The following is a 15,292-nucleotide window of genomic DNA, read 5'->3' on the forward strand; positions in this document are numbered from 1 at the left end:
TGGCTCTGTTTGGTCCGGCAATACTGAATTTACCACTTGGCCAGCGGAGAGGGAATTTCGAATATATCACTGCCACCATCACTGCAACCTCCACCCACCCACAGCCATGTAAATCACGAGGATCGACCATGTCAGCCTTCCTCTAGTAAAGGCTCTGCCCACCGCTGCCTTTAAGAGAGAAATGTAATTTCAACATTGCGTTTCGCTTGTCATATCTGGCTCGGCTCAGCTCTTGAATATTTAAGCGATGCTCTTAGCTCGTCTCCAGCCAAAGCAGCCTTTTAATCGCCGACCATCGTAGTGCACTCTGGCCAGTCTTCGCCACGGCGCCGCTGTGGTGAACTGCCTCGCCTGCTATACAGGAGGTCGTCGGTTCGATCCCGACCCTGACTCAGATGGCTGCTGTATATTTCAAGTCTACATTTCTCTATCCTCGTGGTCGTGTAGATTTTTCTCCGGGTCCTCCGGTTTTTACCTCCACACTTAGAAACGTGCGTTTAGAGTATTTGGCTGCTATACATTTCCACGTGATAAGCCACTTCGTTGAGCTATCATTTGTGGCCTGGTCGCTTCTGGAAACGAGCTATATAGCTCGGTGGGCATTACCTGCTAAGATACAAAATAGTTTTGTTTATGGATGCTTTCCCCCCGCTTCCTCTATATGACATAGGCTTTGCAATGATTAATCAAATAATGCCACCATCACTATTATTATTACTACTATTACGGTTTGTTTACACGTTCCACATGGAATTAAAATGTACAAAATCGGTTTAAAGTGGGTGTGTATTCCTGGCGTGTAACAAAGCGGTGATTTATGAATTAATGTAATTCTTAAGTTGACATACATCTGATCGATGTGCACTATGTACAGTAATTGGGTTCATGTGATCTCTCCAGCCACTAGAGGCCGCTACACTAATCTCCTTGTTTCGAGATTTTTATCAATATAAAATCTCAACCATGGTTCACAAGAAGTGCATTGACTCATGATAAAGGTGAATCGCTACACTACTTGTGTTTAAGATACATCCCGTGTTGGAAATGGTCAGTAATCTATGGGGCAGCAGTGATGGAAATTTCAGAATTCAAAACCAAAGCGATTTCGCGCACAAATGGGCCTTGAGGCAAATACTCATCTCCCATTCACAGCCCTGGGCCAGTGATGGAAAATTCCACAATTTTTCGACGTCAATATCCGCTGTCCACAAGATTCTTCTTTAGCGACTGCATTTAGCGTTAATCCCGCAGGACCACACATGTATGCAGAGCAGGCTTTTGGGGCGGGCACTAAGTGTCTGCCCCTGGCCCAGAGTCAGTAGTAGGAAATTCCACGTTCCTATGGTGGGGCAAGTCTTATTCCTCGGAAAACAAGTGTTGACTTTAATACAAAATGGGTTTACCTTTTATCGACCCCGGAGGGATGATGAAGGACAGCCAATCTCCGGATGCTGCATATGGAAATGCGGCTTCGTTGATCACATTGTTGTTGCAGGTGTTCACATTTCTTAAATCATCTTTTCATTGCCGAACCGTATTTCATACTGTGTGAATTGTCATCTTATCGTATGAAAAAAAAAACCTGAAATGCTCATCGTAATGAAAGGCAGTGCATCTTTCATGTGAACACATGAATTGCAATTGTGCAAATTTATAATTGCCCATTATTTTTCCTTGCTCATGCAACGGGTTGCTCTGTGTCCTCGTGTGACCGGCAAAATGACGGAATTGGCTTTGGGGAAGTCCATCTGCTTGAGCCCTTTATGATAAGGGGCAAAAACAATTTAATCAACATCCATGGATTGACGCGAAGCTCTGCTCGTTGCCGGAAATCTCTTCATTAAATGAGATCAAATGTGAGAGACGAGGGTGGAGATGTTAAGCCCAGCATGCCGTCAACGACTCACTGCCAAGAGGCGGTTGATGAGCTAAAAATTAATGAGTTAATTAACGGAGGTAGCAAATTAGCCACCCGCACCCAGTGCAGTATTTGTGCATGTGTCTAACCGTCATTTTCGATAGATGTTCACAAATCCACCTTATCTCGCGTGCGGTATTGAATTCTTAATCCCGCGTACTTCTGAAACGCAGGAATACACCGTGCTCCGTTTCAAGCTGTCTGTAATTTATTTTCGTCCGGTAACCTAATTGTGCACACGCGGATGGGCAACTGTAATTTTCTATCAATTTTCACAGATCCGACCTCTTCACACGATCGCTTATTCTCCAAATCCCCAGCGAGTCAGATAATCGACGCTGAACCGTGTGCGCAAACGAGCGAGCGGATAACTCGGCGAACCTTTCTCCTCCTCCTCCTCCTCCTTGTTCTTTGGCGAGCAGGTTCTTCCTCGCCAGACGTGTGGCCTCTTCACTCACACCATCTTCATCAAGGAGTATCCCGGAGGCTCCAAGGAGCTGGACAAGAGCATCCAGGGGGGCGAGCTCTTCCTCACCGTGCTGCTCAACCCAGTAAGAGGGCGGGGGGGGGGGTTGGGGTTGCACCTTTTACGTACCTTCATCTTATAGCTCACTCGGGGTGCCACAGAAGCACCTTACAGCCTGGCACCATACGCACTGCAGGGCTCGGTCTACCGAGTCTCGACAGACAAAGGGGGAGTCGGCGCTTGCATTGGAAAGCCACTGAAGCGCTCAAGATGGCCTGGTCCTGTTGGTCCGGGTCATTAAAGAATCACCAGGCCTGGTCCAGTCTGGGTCATTAAATAATCTCTAACCAGGCCTGGTCCAGTCTGGGTTATTTAAAGAATCTCTGACCAGGCTTGGTCCAGTCCGGGTCATTAATGAATCACCAGGCCTGGTCCAGTCTGGGTTATTTAAAGAATCTCTGACCAGGCTTGGTCCAGTCTGGGTCATTAAATAATCTCTAACCAGGCCTGGTCCAGTCTGGGTCATTTATACTGCTGAGCGGACGGACAGAGGCGGGGGAAATTAAGATGCTTGCGCCGATGTTCCAACTGCCGCTCCGGGGGTTGGGGGCTACTGTGATTTAAGAGGCGTGCTTTTTTTGATAAAGGGTAAAAGCATTATCCCTTCCCTCTGTGGACATTAACGATTCTGTGTCTGTCTTCTGGAAGAGCTGGGGATGGAGGGGTGTGGGGGGAAGGGTTTGGGGTCTTGACCCTACTGTCCCGTGGATAGAATTTCTACGCAGCTCAATGAGGTCCCCGACCTGGCGAGTTTCCCACTTGCCGCCTAATTCCCGACATTGATTTTTTATCGAAAGGGGGAAGCAGGTGGTGGGGAAGGGGGCACGCTGAATATCCCTGTAAACGAGATCCACAGCGTTGACGTTGACACAAGCACCTGGGATTTCCCGTGCTCCCAGACAGCTCAATCAGAAGTGCTCGTCAAGCGTGGGCGACACGACGTTTAACTCCTCCTCCAGCGGCCGCGGTTTACCGAAGCGCCGCGTAGTCAAACAAAGCGCGGTGTAGCGGCGTAGCTTTCAGGTGCGCAGGCGGTGCAACTGCACCGGAGACCCCAGGTGCCGCCGTAGCTGTCCAAGCGCCTGGCTTTAAATAGTGGGGCACTTGGACAGAGCGTGGGTGGGTAGGTGGAGGGGGACCCGTTAAATTATTTGCAGGATGGACCCATCTTAACCACGCTAAACTACTAGCAGCATGTGTTGTGGTGTAGAAAAATGCCTGGGCTCTGTTTCTTTGAGCCTTCAGACTAAAGTTGGAAATGTCATTCTAAATATTTATTTATTGAAAGATGCTCGTTTGCTCGTGTGTTTATCCGTCATTTTGCTTGTAATAATAATGAGACTGGAAATACGCACGTGACTAGTAGACACAGTCGCAGCGAGAGGTCTGCTCGATGTTGTGTGCCTGGTCGATGTTGTGTGCCTGGTCGTGAAAATATTTCCCGTGTCTCCTGTCTTTTTTATATCGAAACCAATGAATGGCTAACGCTAAGTGATAAATTAATTCACACGTGTGCAAAGCTGATAAAAGAAAAGCCTCGTGGCTAAAACTATAAGGCTTGCTTCCATTGTTTCCACTTAGCGATATTCAAATGGTCGTGGATTTTGGTCAATTATTAAGAATTGCTGATGGTCAAATTTGTAAAAAAAAAAGCTCTCAGCTATGGATGTTTGCGATCGTTAAAAGGGCAGCTGTTAATTTGAGCACTGGCAGATGATTTACAAAATCTCATCGCCCTGTAGGGGTTCACTTGCATGGGCGAGCGATCCTGTACTTAAAGATCTGCTCAGGGATGGGCAGGTCGCCGGTTCAAATCCCCATCGCAGGTCGATGAGACCTCCGGAAATCTGGGTTTATGGACGAATTAACCACGCGGTTTCACCCGTTCAACTTTAATTCACCAAGCACTGACGAGTCCATCGATGGGAGATCCACGCCACGATTTCTTACTCCAGAGAGACGGTGATATTGTCTCTCTCCTTGTGTGGGTTTTCACGGCCAGGTGCTGTGTAGTGCTCTCTCTGTGATGTTTTTCGGGCTGTGCCGTCGTGTTATTCAGCACGATGTCTGACGTTTCACCCCACGTGCTGGGAGCTTTTGCAGGAATTTAATTGGGCAGCTCAATTTCTGCCTCGATTACAGTGCGTTGCCAGTTGCAGCAGCAGGCAACCCCATATAACAAACGTCACCCCTGCAGCCACGTTCACCACGATGGAAGATAATGAATTAATTGAGTTGAATTGTAAGCATAAGGCATGACCCTTCATGGTATCATTTGGCAGTACGTGAATCCTGAAATGCATATTCACAACTCTTGTTTGTGTGGTCTTTCTCTTTTGATCACCACCTGCACAAAATGATGCTGCCCCCACTCCACACTGTGACTGTAGATTACTGGGTTTTTAGACACTTAAAAATAAATTGTGTTCCCAGTGTTTCGTGATGAACACGGTAAAGTTTCTACTTTTGCATCCGTACGCAACAGACATCACAGTGCACCGTTTTTGTTCTATATTCCAGTTTGAACGCGCACTATTGCACTGGGTTGTAATCGCATGCCACCGCGAATGCCACCTTAAATAAGACCCTCTCCTTTCCCTTCTTCCCATTAGTCTAAAGGGACCACCTGTTTTGCCCTAATGACGCCCTGCCCAGCTGCTATAGCTAAAGTCCATTCTGTGCTACCATTGATCCCTCTTGTACAGCCTTGGGGCTTCCTCTGCTCTGCCTCGAGACCCCTGACCTCAGCCTAAGGGGGGAGGGGGGGGGTGTTTCCTCCTTCAGCCTAAGGCGGCTGGGTTTATAAATTTGGGAGGACAAACACGAGGCTGCCACAGCGGCGTGCACGCAGGCACGCTTCTTGTCATCGCAAGGGGAATATTGCTCGGGTCATTGCTACACCGGATGAAACGGTCGACACCCACGAGTGCTCGCCGGCCGGGACACGGTTACTCCCGTTGCGGTCGCTCGACGCGGCTCTCTCCGACGCGTCGGCGGGCTGAGCCGTGCGTCGTTTCGCCACTGTGTCCGACGTTTTTCGCCTGCCACGTGCCGGGAACCGTGAAGTGGCTCTCGCCCGGCACGATGTCCGGCGCAAACGCCGAACGACGAGCGGCGTGCCCTGAGAGCCGCGCCCGGCGCGATCCGCGAGAAGCTTTCGCAGAAGTTTTACTCGGCAATTATATTTCCGCTCAGTGTTGACGTAGTAAGTCAACGTGGGGGGTGGTGGCGGTGGTGGTGAGCTGGTTGAAAAATGGAAATTGGGCGCAGAGTAATTGCCAGCGGATATTAAAAAAAAAAAAATCCCGATGGACTTGCAGTGATTTATTAGGGGCGACAAGGTAATGGGTAGCACACTGGACTCGCAAACCAGTGGTCGCCGGTTCGATTCTTATCCTGGCAGCAGCAGTTCAAACCGTGGCACAAGTTTCTTAAATTCAACCGCCATCTCTTCCGCCCACCGAGCATTGTGAACTGTGACACCGCAGTTCGTCGATCGGCAGTTCGCGGGCGGCGGGGTAAAGCGAGGGTACTGCCACTTATTTTTTTTTAGCGTTTTGGTTTTTTTCTTGTACCAGGCGAAGCCCCACTGAGCTATACAGCCCTTTTTCAGAAGCGACCTGGCCACAAACGATAGCTCATCGAAGTGGCCTATCATCATGTGGAAATGTATAGCAGCCAAATACTCTTAAGCGCACGTTTATAAATGTGGAGGGGAAAACCAACGCAACCATCGGGAGAACACGCAAACTCCAAATATGCAGGCGTCAGGGTCAGGATCGAACCCACAACCTCCTGTATACCAGGCGAGGTGGTTAACATCTCCTAGCCACCGTGGCGCCCTCTCACAAGGCATCTGGTCAATGTGGACGAGTGGGCCAAAGTCCCATCTAGAGAGGGGGCTCTATCTCGAGCTTCCTGTAGCGGAGACGCTTCCGCCAGCGGTGGAGTGAGCGACCAATTGCAGGGCTGCACCTTCACCATTACCTCGGGCAACGACGATTGTTGACCCTGTGAGCCGACGGTTGTCACCAATCGAGCCGACATCATCTCTCGGCGTGTCAGCAGAAGCGTCCGGGACAACAGTCGTTGAGATCTGAGCCACGCTGGGTAGCAGCAGCAGCAGCAGCAGCCGCTCGGGCGCTGGCCCCCGTAAACAGCGGCCGTTGACGCCGCGCGGAGTGACGGCGCATTACCTCGTCGTCCTCGGCGAGCCGCGGGGTGTGACGCGGGGGGGTGACGGTGCGCGGTGTTCTTAACGAGGAGCTCGCTGTCACCGGCGAGAGCGGAAGGCAATGCAGATTTTTTTTTTTTAAAAACGAGCTTTACGTAAAAGGCTGTTGTCACTGGCCCGGGGGCATGTTCCCTTGTCTCATCGCGGGGAGTCACCAGTTGTCTCCCCCTGCCCCAAATGGTCCCCTTCGTCCGGCCGAGGCGCCGTGACACAGCATCGTAACGGTCCATCGACTCGCGGGTGAGATAGGATTTTTACGCTGCCGACACATGGCATGGAATCATGCGTGTAGGAATCGATCGCTGCTGTACTACTGGGAATGTTACGAACTGTGATTGTGGTTTGTTGTCCTTCCCACCCCCACCCACCCCGAACCTCCATTTAACACGGTTGGCTTTGTACGGTGCGAAAGAAGTGCAACATACATACAGATGACAGTGTGCAGAAGAGTGGTTACGCTATGGACAGAACGATTGTCAGGAGACAAAAAATGCTGTTTGATCTGAAATCAAAGCATGACCTTGCATCGTGACCATCCATCGGGTCGCAGGAAGAAGGAGAGGCAGAATCTCTGCGCGTTCACTGCTCCCAAACCAAACCTACCACATGCCGTCTTTACAGTGAAACCTTGGATTGCGAGCATAATTCGTTCCGGAAACGTGCTCGTAATCCAAAGCACTCGTATATCAAAGCGAATTTCCCCATAAGAAATAATGGAAACTCAGATGATTCGTTCCACAAACCAAAAGTACTGTATTCATATAAAAATTATTAATACAAAATACCTTTTTATATTTGTATTAATTACATTTAATATTAAGTAATCAAATTTATTACATTTAATCGTGGCTGGTGTGAGGGAGACGAGAGAGAGGAGGGCTATTGTGTAGGACGACTTTCCCTTGCAGTACAGTCACTAAAGAACAGTCACTACACTTGGATACAAAATAAAAAATGCTTTACGCACACACACGTGGTCACAACACTATAGTACTGTAGTAAACAGTATACACGTGGTCACAACACTATAGTACTGTAGTAAACAGTATACACGTGGTCACAACACTATAGTACTGTAGTAAACAGTATACACGTGGTCACAACACTATAGTACTGTAGTAAACAGTATACACGTGGTCACAACACTATAGTACTGTAGTAAACAGTATACACGTGGTCACAACACTATAGTACTGTAGTAAACAGTATACACGTGGTCACAACACTATAGTACTGTAGTAAACAGTATACACGTGGTCACAACACTATAGTACTGTAGTAAACAGTATACACGTGGTCACAACACTATAGTACTGTAGTAAACAGTATACACGTGGTCACAACACTATAGTACTGTAGTAAACAGTATATGCTCGCACGGATGTTGACTATACGAGTGAGGCACGCCGACTGAGACCGAGCATGGGAGATGATTACCCACAATCCCGCAGCGAGAGAGAGAAGAACCATTGGCTCAGTTGTGATCACGTGACGCTCGGAAGACAAAGCGTGTCCTGTACACGTACTGCTCGTATTGCAAGACATCGCTCGTTTATCAAATTATTATTTATTTAAAAAATTGCTCGTCGTGCAAAGCACTCACAGACTAAGTTACTCGCAATCCAAGGTTTCACTGTACTTGCAATGCATAAACCCATAATATATATAAAAAACAAATATATAAACATATTAATTAGTAAATTTGGTATTTGCGCTGTGTTACACAGATGGGCAAAGTTTGCAATGTGGTGTTGCCCAATTAAATAACTTGCAGGTAACGTTTTCAAATTTGTAGCGTGACGCGGGCACACGTGGCCTCTACGCTTTAGTTGAATAACGTCCGGGGGATATTCTAACGTCCAACTGTGAAGTAGGTAGCGCGTAGCGTTTACGGTCAATACACCCGCAGTATTGACCAGGGTGGCCGCTTGGCTCGAATCAGCGAACCTCTGCAGCAAGCACCCCCCCGCCTCCACCGACCGTCATTTGCCCAGGACGTCGCCGTTACCTAGAATCGGCATCTTTATTTCGACTGCCATGATGCTCTTTTTCACAGGTGTCCAGCATGGGCGTGGGGTCAGCGAGTTAGGACAGCAAACGGTGCAACAAAAACGATAGGAGTGCACAATAGAGGAAATGGTTACTAAATATAAATAAATAATAAATGCATTATTTTACGAGTCCCGATTTATCAAGAGAGAACAACTCAGCAAAAACAACAACAACAAAACAGTCGTGGGACCACGCAAAGATAACACCGCACAGCAGTAGACCCTCATAAGAATGGCAACGTGAACACTGAACTGTCGGTACACAGGTAATGATCGAAGCCTTCGTCTGCTTCCCGTGACCCTCGCAGATCAGCATATTCATGACGCACCTCTCCAACTACGGCAACGACCGTCTCGGGCTGCACACCTTCGAGACCCTGGTGGACTTCGTGGGCTGCTGGACGAACCTGCAGCTGGCGACGCTGCCGCCCGTGCAGCTGGCGAATAAGTACTTCCAGCTGTTCCCGCAGGACAAGGACCCCCTGTGGCAGGTGACAAAGACAAAGACCCCCCCCGTATAGCCTTAACAGACTGTTGGGAGCAAGTGCTGTTCGCGAGCACCTATTAAGGCCGGATCGGTACGTGAGGGGGTGGGTGGCCAGCACCACGCCCGGCCACCTTTGTCTAGTGAGTGGCGATGTTTACACATCGCACTAGGTACTCATTGGAGGCCGAGTCGACCTAGAGGAGGCCCAGGACCGGTTCAGATAATCGTTGCTGGTGTTGGCCGGGAGCAGGAAATCTAACTCGTTGACGGACGCAGCAGCAGCAACAACAAAACAGCCACCGCCATTCGCCGCTAATCAGCAGTGACGCCACCAGGGCGCTTGCACCAGGCTTAGTGAAGTGTCGAATGCTCTCTGCTGACAGGAGGTCATAGGACAGACCCAGGTGCCGTGGGTTGACTGGCTGAGAGAGCTGGCAGTTGCCATCGCCTGCGCTCCCTACTGTGCCCAACTTGCGGAGTTTTAGTGGGCCCGGCGCTCCTGTAGAGACTTCACGTGCGACCCCTGCCCAGGTTCTTTTGTGGCGGCGAGCACTTTGTGTGTAGTTCTGTGATGTCATTCACTCTGCAGCACAAGGCTCGATGCACCGTAGCCACGCCAGAACACCGAACCGAAACGCAGTCTCACGACATAATGCCGACGCCTACAATCAAGATAAAATTACTTGGGGGAAAAAAAGTTTAAATCTAGTTTTTATCGGTCTCCCTTAACCAGTACCATGGAATGCTCTTTGATGCTTTTTAAAAGAGCGCTTCACCACATCTTCATCACCCTGTATATTTCATTAATTGCGGTTCTCGCTGCTGGCATTATGCCCAGTTTGGTAAAAAAAAACGAAATTAGTTTTTTGATGCCTTGGTCATTGATTGCACAGCCGGTTGAATTTTCACCAAATACATTTTATTTTAAATACCAAAAAACAATACAAAGGCGTCATTCGTCTTCGCGGTGGTATTAAGTTCACATTTTATTGGCAGCTCTGTTAATAAATATCCGTGTGCAACAACCACACCATATATCACTACTAATGAGCATCTGATCCCTTGATCTTAAACTTCATCAAACCTTTGCGCTTATCAAACATGTCACGCCGATATTAGCGATTCAGGTATCTCACGCGATTGGCACCAAAACATGACGTACAATCTGTCGCTTCCTTGGAAGCTTGTACAGTCGTACCTTGGAGGCTTCCATTGCGCCAAGGTCATCGCAAAAAACATGGCCCCGTCTGTCTGTCTGATATTTCCCTTTGGAATGTCCCTTTTCAGAACCCTTGCAACGACAAGAGGCACCAGGACATTTGGTCTAAAGAGAAGACCTGCGACCGCCTGCCCAAGCTGTTGGTGATCGGGCCCCAGAAGACCGGTCAGTGCTTATGCGAGGGAGCGCTTATTATTATTTTATTCTATGAACTCATTTAGGATGATTGAGGGTCCCAGTATCGGGGAGCTTAGTTTTGCTTCCGTTGGCTGCTTCGCAAAAGGAAAGCGCCGCTCCACCCCGGGGCCTCTTTCTCCCCCGCCCCCTTCCCTCCTCTCCTTGCCTCGTCCCAACTGAGCCGTGATTTATGACTGGCTGTTAAGTTAGCCGGGACGACGGTAAGCACTTGGGATCCCGCGCTAAAGGGCAGTGGTGAATGTGTTAATGTCCGCTGTGTGCATTTGCCATGAGATTGCCGGCGAGTTCTGGGCCGACCAGTTGGCTACCCGGCAGTGTGCGTTTTTTTTTGTTGTTTATTAACCAACAGCACAGACACAAAGAAGCTTGGGTAGACGTCCTCCAAAGCGTCCTCCAAAAGTGACCGACGTATTCGCGCTCAATCGTAGCGATCTATGGCCGTGGCCCAGGGAGGATAGACAGGGTAGAGGAAGGGCACACAGGGAGAAGGGTAGGAGGACACAGAAAGAGGTGGGTGGTGTCGTACGTCATTATATTTTAGATTGTAAATATTGTGGATTTGCTCTCCAACACACCAGTATGCTGTACTCGTAACGAATAGGCATGTTCTGTTTACGTGACAAACCTTACTAATTGGCTGTGTCGGGTGGTGGCTGGTTTAATGACACATTTATATATTTACGCGATCCTACCCAAAAAACCTGCATTATGGATATTGTAGCTGTAGTCTCGGTCTAGTCGATGATGCAGTTGGGATTTTAGTCAAGTTGGAGTTAGCGGATTTTGCGAAGTCGCGGCTCAAGCGGACACTCGCACTTGTTGGTGTGAGGGGCCCGTAATTCCCTCCCTCTCCCTTATCATCAGGGCAGCCAATCGGTGAACTTGGTAAATATTTTCACATTGCATATATGAATAAAATAAACTACCATTGTTGGTGTTGCTCAGTGCACTGCAGTCTCTAGCAAAGCTGCCAAATTATCTCAGGTCCGCGTGTTCATCCAGACTCGTAAATTTAGCCTCGCCAAGTCGGTCACGCTTGGGCCTGTGGTGAGCAGCAGCTGTAGTCATGGTCACGAGCTTTAAAGCTTATCGGATTCCTCCAGTATTAACAAATATTCTGATTCATGCTCGATGATTTTCATCTGCTCCGAGTCATCGTCCACTATAATTATTATGAGTGTAACAATGGTTATGTTTAAAAAGATACTTCGTCAACGAATATTTTTCGCCACGCCCTTCGGTAACGACCAGTTGGTGTCAAGCACTCAATTCTGAATGCCCCCCCCCCCCCCTCAGACTCCGTATGGATTTTAGTTTTTCCCCTCCGCAAACGTAGATGCAGGAGAACCCTTGGGTCAGCCAGACTGGAATCCATCTTCACAGTGCTCTGTGCAGAGACCGGTGCACGCCTTGAACATTTGCCCTGCACACTCTGGTTCTGTGAAATAAGTGGCCCGAGTGTGAGCTGGCCTTGCCAGTATTTTCCTTTTTTTTCCGTTGTTTTATCGTTCGTAAATATTTACACAGTCGAAGCTCTATCATTCGGTCTCCTTGGCTCTTCTTGAAAGGACTGTCTTGGCTTGTGTGTGCTTTGTAGAAAATCCCCCCCCCTCCCCACCGCCATGTGTATAGCCGGCCGCGGTTAATTTGGTAGCGACGCACAGGCACGCGTGTACCCGAGGGCACAGACGCGGGTTCATTATAAACGGGGCTCCGGTGTGCACGGGCAGCATACAAAATGATGTGGTGCACTTGTTAGTCGATGCATCAATATGGTTTGCGGTCTTGCGCACGAGTGTGCGTGCTTGCGTGCGTGCGTGCGTGTGCAGTCACACATATAAGTGGGAGCGGTAGGGCGGCGGTTAGCGCTACGCTGCGCTACGAATCCGGTGACCCAAGTTTGATGCCCGCTCACGGCCACCAACACCGGTGACGATTATCTGAATCAGACCTGGGCCTCCCCTAGGTCGACTCAGTCGCAAACGAGTACCTGGCAGAATGTGCAAACATTGTTACTAGAGAAACAAAGGTGGCTGGCCGTGGTGCTGGCCGCCCACCTCCTCCAATGCCATGCCAGCCTTCACAGGTACTCGCTAACAGCTCTTGCCCCAACAATCTGTTAAAGCTATACGGAGGGGGGGGGATCTTTGTGTGGGCGGTGGTGGTGCAGTGTTTTGCTCACTGCTCTACAAACCAGATGACCTGGGTTCGATTCCCAGCCATGTCCGATATCAGACAGTCACCTCCGCCTCAAAATATTGGTGCCTGGTGCGGTGTGTAAACATTCGTGCTGGGTAGACAAAAGCAGACAGTATTGATGTTTTTGCCGTGCCAGCACAAAGTAGAAACTTGCCAACAGCGCTTGTTTCTATGAGACTCATTGATATGCACCGCTTGGTTGTCGTATTCAACTATCCAACGGGCCTCCATCCTGCATTTGTTCTATTCTGTATTTCACCATTCCAGATTATTGATAAACCTCACACGGGGAACGTAAGAGTCCCTTCTGATGTTTGGCTAAGAGAGGCCTGTCGTGGTTATTCCGCGAGTAGTCGAGTGAACCTGCCGTCCGGGGCCATTGCCCGGGCACAAGGTGATGCTCTGCTGACCGGTGGCATTTCAAACGGACGCTTCTCCGCCTCGCGACACGATTCAAGTGACGTTCAGCCAAGACAAATAGAGAAGTGAAAGTCAGAGCGAGGTCAACTCGGCGCTGTTTTTTGCGTGCGCTGACCCGCCAGAGTTTTGTCAAATCTCTGCCGCACGCACTCTCGTGCCGCCTGTCTCGGATGCAGCGGCGGGCTCATTATTAATCTAAGCCGTAGGCATTCCTCCGTGGAGCCGGGGCTTCGCGGCACATTAATGAATTCACGTGGCTTCCACGCCTTCGGCAGCGCCATCGACGCTGCGGCACCCCTCGCTCCAAAATCCCAGAGCAACCCGCGCACAATATCGACTCAATTAATATCGCACTCAACAAGAGACGGGTGGGCGTGCCAACCTTGTTTTTTACCTCTCAAGGCACCGGCGATTTGCGCTACGAAAATACACGCCAAGTGTACGGCAGCCGGCCACGGTTGTCGGACTGGTTAAATTAATCTTGCTCGCGTTGTTTTTTCTAAGGCAAGCTTGATCGGCTTTGCCGATTGGCCATTCCTGGGAAATATCACGTGTGTCTGTGCGTCCGTCCCCGTCTTAGTTTAGAACGCGCCGCATGTTTTAATGAAAGCTGCAAACGCCTAAACCATTCGGTATGAAACTTACCCCGGCTCATCAATACCACAGCATTTTCCCCTCGATATTTTCTGGAACGTTACTGGGCTGGCTTGAGGGAGGTAATGGGTATCACCGCTCAAGTGCGCCTTGGTGCCTAAATCTTTTGTCATCGTTTTTGTATTACTTTAGTATAAATGCATGTTAATTTTGATTCATATATTTTTTTTTTACTTTATGTGAACGAAAAGACACAAATTTGCCCGTTTTCTCATTTAATATAGATACATTTCAAAATATCACTGTCCTGGTCACAAAAGCAAAGTTTGTGGGCAATAATAGCCATTTTCTGTACTTTTTAGGCATAAGAAATTACGAAATAACACTTATTACCCAGAAACAAAAATTGTGTTACATAGTGTAATTATCCTGCATCATTTTCATTATTTATTTTTAAAAGTTGATGTAATAATATGAACAGGTTTTTAAAAGTTTCAAAGACAAAATGAGGTGTGAGACAGGGTGTGCCGTGCTAAAATAACTATGGCCTGGTCTGGTACAAATTAAATTACGCACTGCCAGTTTAGTTTTTGAGCAAGATTTGGCAACAAAATAAAAAAAACGCTAAAAATATACAGTTTCAAAGCTCCCATTACGATGTGCACCGGCATGGTCAGCGTGTTACGTGCGTTGGAACATGCATGCGGTGTTTGTGCTCTCCTTGCGTACGATTACATTATGTTCAGGAGCTAAATGCCAAAGTTGTGGTCGGCTAGGCATGAGAGGGGCTTCAGGAGAGAGTTTGTGCAGTTCTGCTATCGGTCTGATGAAGGAGCGCAGGCTACAATACGGTCCACGGCTGCTTGCACGTTTCTGTACACATCTGCCGGCAGAATGTTTACGTGGAGCCAGAGGATTTGTGTCAGTTTCAGCAAATCTGGTCATGAAGCGAGTTGCGTTCCTTAATTGCGCATCTGGTAATTTTGTGTACGAGCTCCCCAGAGCAGGCTTTAGGGCAGCGACTCTGCCACTGGTTAGATCAGTGAGAGGGTGGCAGTTCGAAGCGCACCAGCTGAGGCGTCCCAAGTCTTTCCCACAAGTTTCTGTAGCGGGGCGGTTCTTGATTTGGTGTTCAAGCACACGCACGACTAACTAACGCGTGCTCGTTTTATGCGTTCGTATTTGCGAGTCTTTGCTCGCGTTCCTTTGCGCAGTTAAATCCTCTTACACAATGGATGCTCCCTTAAACCCTTTCCCGCTCGGAGACGTTTTCAAATTGCAGGGTGGGGTCCCCTTCACTGCTGAATCTCGGAACGCGCAAGCGGTCAGCTTTAATTTTATTCTGAGAGACGTAGCTCCGCTATTTTTGAAGTCTTTGTACTCACCGCAGACAACTGTAGCGACACGACCACACTCTGCCATAGCTGACGCCAAACTGTGCCACGC

The 15,292-nt window shown here is 48.9% G+C and overlaps 1 protein-coding gene across 1 annotated transcript in view; it reads left to right on the forward strand.

Annotated features, from left to right (window-relative positions):
- The window catches only part of LOC116951028 (bifunctional heparan sulfate N-deacetylase/N-sulfotransferase 2-like), an 82,429-nt gene that overhangs the window by 39,597 nt on the left and 27,540 nt on the right, over positions 1-15,292 (forward strand). The window contains exons 6-8 of the mRNA XM_076073378.1: positions 2,341-2,469; positions 9,038-9,220; positions 10,504-10,600. Coding sequence (XP_075929493.1) covers positions 2,341-2,469; positions 9,038-9,220; positions 10,504-10,600 — 409 coding nt within the window. The remainder of the gene's footprint in view (positions 1-2,340; positions 2,470-9,037; positions 9,221-10,503; positions 10,601-15,292) is intronic.

This window comes from Petromyzon marinus, chromosome 41 (genome assembly GCF_048934315.1).
Source record: "Petromyzon marinus isolate PM22_M1 ecotype Great Lakes invasive population chromosome 41, UKy_Petmar_22M1.pri1.0, whole genome shotgun sequence".
Lineage (NCBI taxonomy): Eukaryota > Metazoa > Chordata > Hyperoartia > Petromyzontiformes > Petromyzontidae > Petromyzon > Petromyzon marinus.